This window comes from Macrobrachium nipponense, chromosome 20 (assembly GCF_015104395.2).
Source record: "Macrobrachium nipponense isolate FS-2020 chromosome 20, ASM1510439v2, whole genome shotgun sequence".
Lineage (NCBI taxonomy): Eukaryota > Metazoa > Arthropoda > Malacostraca > Decapoda > Palaemonidae > Macrobrachium > Macrobrachium nipponense.
The window spans coordinates 21,930,236-21,934,311 of NC_061089.1; the positions used below are offsets into that span (position 1 = coordinate 21,930,236).

The 4,076-nt window shown below is 35.9% G+C and overlaps 1 protein-coding gene across 1 annotated transcript; it reads left to right on the plus strand.

The window, feature by feature from the left end:
- Nucleotides 1-1,252: 1,252 nt before the first annotated feature.
- On the plus strand, nucleotides 1,253-3,592 carry LOC135223196 (uncharacterized). Its single transcript, XM_064261703.1, has 3 exons — nucleotides 1,253-1,385; nucleotides 2,268-2,378; nucleotides 2,870-3,592. The coding sequence occupies exons 2-3, from the start codon at nucleotides 2,273-2,275 to the stop codon at nucleotides 3,226-3,228; spliced, it is 465 nt and encodes a 154-aa protein (XP_064117773.1). The 5' UTR covers nucleotides 1,253-1,385; nucleotides 2,268-2,272; the 3' UTR covers nucleotides 3,229-3,592.
- Nucleotides 3,593-4,076: the final 484 nt, after the last annotated feature.

Below are 4,076 nucleotides of genomic sequence, written 5' to 3' on the forward strand. Positions count from 1 at the left end.
GAGGAACCGGTCCTAGGTAACTGGTTCGTTCTTTGAAGAGGATTTAACTGGAACCATTATTTCTTTCAAAGAAATCTTTGTATGGTAATTATGGGGCAACAGTTTAACTGTGTTGTGGTTACGAACTGATGCTAGTGTGTGTATATATATATATATATATATATATATATATATATATATATATATATATATATATATGTGTGTGTGTGTATGTATGTATGTATGTATGTATAAACACGCACGTATACACACACACACACACACACACATATATATATATATACATATGTGTGTATATATATATAAATATATATGTGTGTGTGTGTGTGTGTGTGTGAGTGTGTGTGTGTGTGTGTGTGAATTGGCTTGGGTTTCTTGTGCATGAAGTGATAAGAATGACAGGATTGTGGGAAAAACAGTTTTGACAAGGATTTCTAGATAAAACCAAGGCCTCAGAATCTGAAATTCTTTTCCTATTGATTGGCTGTGAATTTGTACGCTTGAGAGAGAGAGAGAGAGAGAGAGAGAGAGAGAGAGAGAGAGAGAGAGAGAGAGAGAGAGAGCTCATTTCCATATTACGTCCTTCATAGGTTCAGATCACGAGTCAACGGATATCCTAAGTTAAACTGAATGCCTGTGATTATTATTACCATGTCGAAGAGTCATTACATTATTAATTTACAAGCAAGCTCGAGTGTTAAAGGATAATGAACCCTCAGCCGAAAGGCGAGAACATGTAAGATAAAACCCAGAGTGGAAAGTGAAAGCAGTCTAGATAACAGGCAAAATGTGGGGCAAACCCACTCGCTGTTTCTTAAGATAACCCAGTTAAAAGTAGTTTTAACGTTTTCTCCATGTATAGTATCAAAAAGGAAAATCTTGTTGAGAGAGAGAGAGAGAGAGAGAGAGAGAGAGAGAGAGAGAGAGAGAGAGAGAGAGAGAGTAGTTTCTGCTGCTACTGTTCCGCACATAACTTATTCCATTGCAGGGTGAGCGTCATTTACATGTAACTTGTCATTCAACTGTTCTTATATATAACTTAGGTCAGGAAATGCTGACTAACCTTCAACAAAGTTGCTAACATTTCATTTATCCTTTCACTTATCGAAACTACTTATCTTTTCTCTTTGGTAACTTTCTCCAACTGGTGATTGTTCATTTTACGATGCATATGAAAAAACTGCTTCAGCAATTGACACAAAAATGATCGAATACCAAGATCAGATCAACGTTTTTGAAAAGGAAAAAGGAAAAACAAGGGATGTAAACTAGTAGGTGGCAACTCTCCTTGTATCCCAATGCCAGTCACTAGACTTGGTGGATATAAAGCTTGTCAGGAGCCACCGTTCAGCACAACTTCCCAGGAAATTAACCAATCTAATCAAGTAAGTTTCCTAAGATACCACAAGAAAATCGATACTCTGTCTCTTCTCTCTCACTCTCTCTCTCTCTGGCAGGATTAAAGTTTCAGATATTACTTCTGTTGAATATATTCAGAATATACGTATTTAGTGGTCATGAAAAAAAAAACAAAGCTAAACTAGGTAGTTCATTCTTTTCTCTGCATGTGCATGTCTATAAATATATGTTTGCATCTCTCTCTCTCTCTCTCTCTCTCTCTCTCTCTCTCTCTCTCTCTCTCTCTCTCTCGCAAGGACTAAAGTTTCAGATATTACTGCTGTTGATTATATTGAAAATATGCGTATTTTGTGGTCGCGATAAACAAAGCTAAACCAGGTAGATCCATTTCTTGACTTGTGTATATATCTATGAACCTCTCTCTCTCTCTCTCTCTCTCTCTCTCTCTCTCTCTCTCTCTCTCTCTCTCTCAGTGACAAGGATAATCTTTTAGGCAATAATTTCAACAAATAAACTGTATACATATACGTCACCAGAGAGACAAATATAATTGTCCGGTGTAATTGTAATAAACACAACGCCAGTGTCCTTCATCTTCTACACTTCGTGTTCATTTTTGCCTCTAGGCTTATAACATAATTCTTCCCTGTCTCAGCTAAGTGATAGAGTCTGACTGTACTACGCCACTTACGTTAATGGACTTGATTTCATAGGAAGCTGAGACAGAGATATATTTCCAGTTTTGCTCTCACAGACTATCTGATTTTCATCATGAGAGCACCCCTTATAGCCTTCCCTAGATATTTAAAAAGCCGCCCTCTCTCTCTCTCTCTCTCTCTCTCTCTCTCTTACGACACCTAGAAAGATACCAGGATTAACGACCGTGTGACCCATTTTCTATATCGCAGGAAAGATGAAGTTCCTCGTATTCGCCTCCGTCTGCGTTGCAGTCGCTTTCTCGCAGACGAGAATCCCAGCCAAGCCATCTGTTCGCAGTCTGGCCGCTGATGTCCTCAGAGGTATGTTGTTTTTCTGATTTTATCTATCTATCTATCTATTTAGGGTCAAGCTAAAAGCTACTACATTTTTTTTTCTAGAATACCGCTGCTAAATGTAGTTAATCTCTGTTCCTCATTTAGAAAGATTCGAAAGTTGACTTTACCGATATTTTTTTTAATATTCCATTGGAAAGGTGCTAACTAAAAGATAGAAAAGATTGCATCATTGCTTGAATTCGTATTATTTGAGAAAAGTTGGCATTTTGCACAATGTCGCACTCTGGCCATTCTTATTAATAGAAAAAATATTGCTCTAATATTTCATTAGTTTTTACGTACAACGTCAATACACTTAAAGGACTGCTTTTTAATACATCAGTATACTTTTAAATTTCTTCTTCCTGTACATCAGTAAGTTCTATATTTAACGTCCCTATACCATAGCCTACTCTTGCTAATATTTCCGTAAGTTTATAAGGCAAAACTTTATTATTTTTTTATTCCTCGTACAGACTTCCAAGGAGCTTGCTTTGGATCCACCGCCTGCAGAGTATTCCAAGTAGGCGAATCTTGGCCTCTGAGCCCCTTCTGTGGCAGAGCCAGCTGCGTGAAGGAAGGAGAGAAACTGATCGAAAAGGTGGAAGATTGCGGCCTTAGGCCTAAGGAGTCCCCAGGATGTAAAATCGCCAATGAGGCTGACCTCGAGAAAGCCTTCCCTGACTGCTGCCCCGTCTACGAGTGCCAGGAGGGCGCTACCCTGCAGTACCCAACTGAAGAAGAAATCCAAGCCGCTGCAAAGGAGGCAGCTGCAGCTGCTGCAAGGGCTGCAGCAGGAGAAGCTCCTCAGGCTCCTCCAGCTGGTGCTGCCTAAGCGTCTGGTTCCGAGGTCCTTTTGACTTGCAGACGTGATCAGCACAGAGCTTGTCCTTTTACCTGTGATAAATCATCCATTCTTGGGAGAGATTACTGTTCAATTCGTTTACTCGTAATGAAAGAAAATCACTCAAATTTCAAGCAAAATGCAATGTAACTCTTCTAGTTTTATTACGAGTGGAATTCTAGCAAAAACTTTTACTGTTCTGGATATTCTCTTGTTTAATAAATATCAATATTTTCTAAATTTCTATAGCCAGTCAGTAATATCTGTAAACCGTCTGTGATGCAATGTGATCAGTAGTTTATATACATATTATAATTCATTATTTAGATACAAAAATACATAAAACAAAAATGTTTTCTTTCGTGTGTCTTTTCCCACTTTGACATCAAATTATGATGAGAAATTATTATAATGAACATGATATGATTATAGTATAGCATATCATAACGTATAATATTATATGGTTATATATATATATATATATATATATATATATATATATATATATATATATATATATATATATATATTATATATATATATATATATATATATATATATATGAATATATATATATATATATATATGTGTGTGTGTGTGTGTGTATACATTTATACATATACATATATATATATATATATATATATTATATATATATATCATATATATATCTCTACATATATATACTCGTAAAACATTTATACTGACAAATATTTAGCTACAGATATCAGTTAATACCAAATTCATTGTAACATACACGAAAAAGGTCTCTAATTATTTAATTTAAGAAGTTCCCGCTGTTAGCTATATATATATGTTCTACTGGTTACATCTTAAAA

Coding starts and splice junctions, on each gene's coding strand:
- LOC135223196 (XM_064261703.1), top strand. CDS start 2,273: ATGAAGTTCCTCGTATTCGCCTCCGTCTGCGTTGCAGTCGCTTTCTCG. Junction 2,379..2,869: donor GGCCGCTGATGTCCTCAGAG/GTATGTTGTTTT, acceptor TTCCTCGTACAG/ACTTCCAAGGAGCTTGCTTT.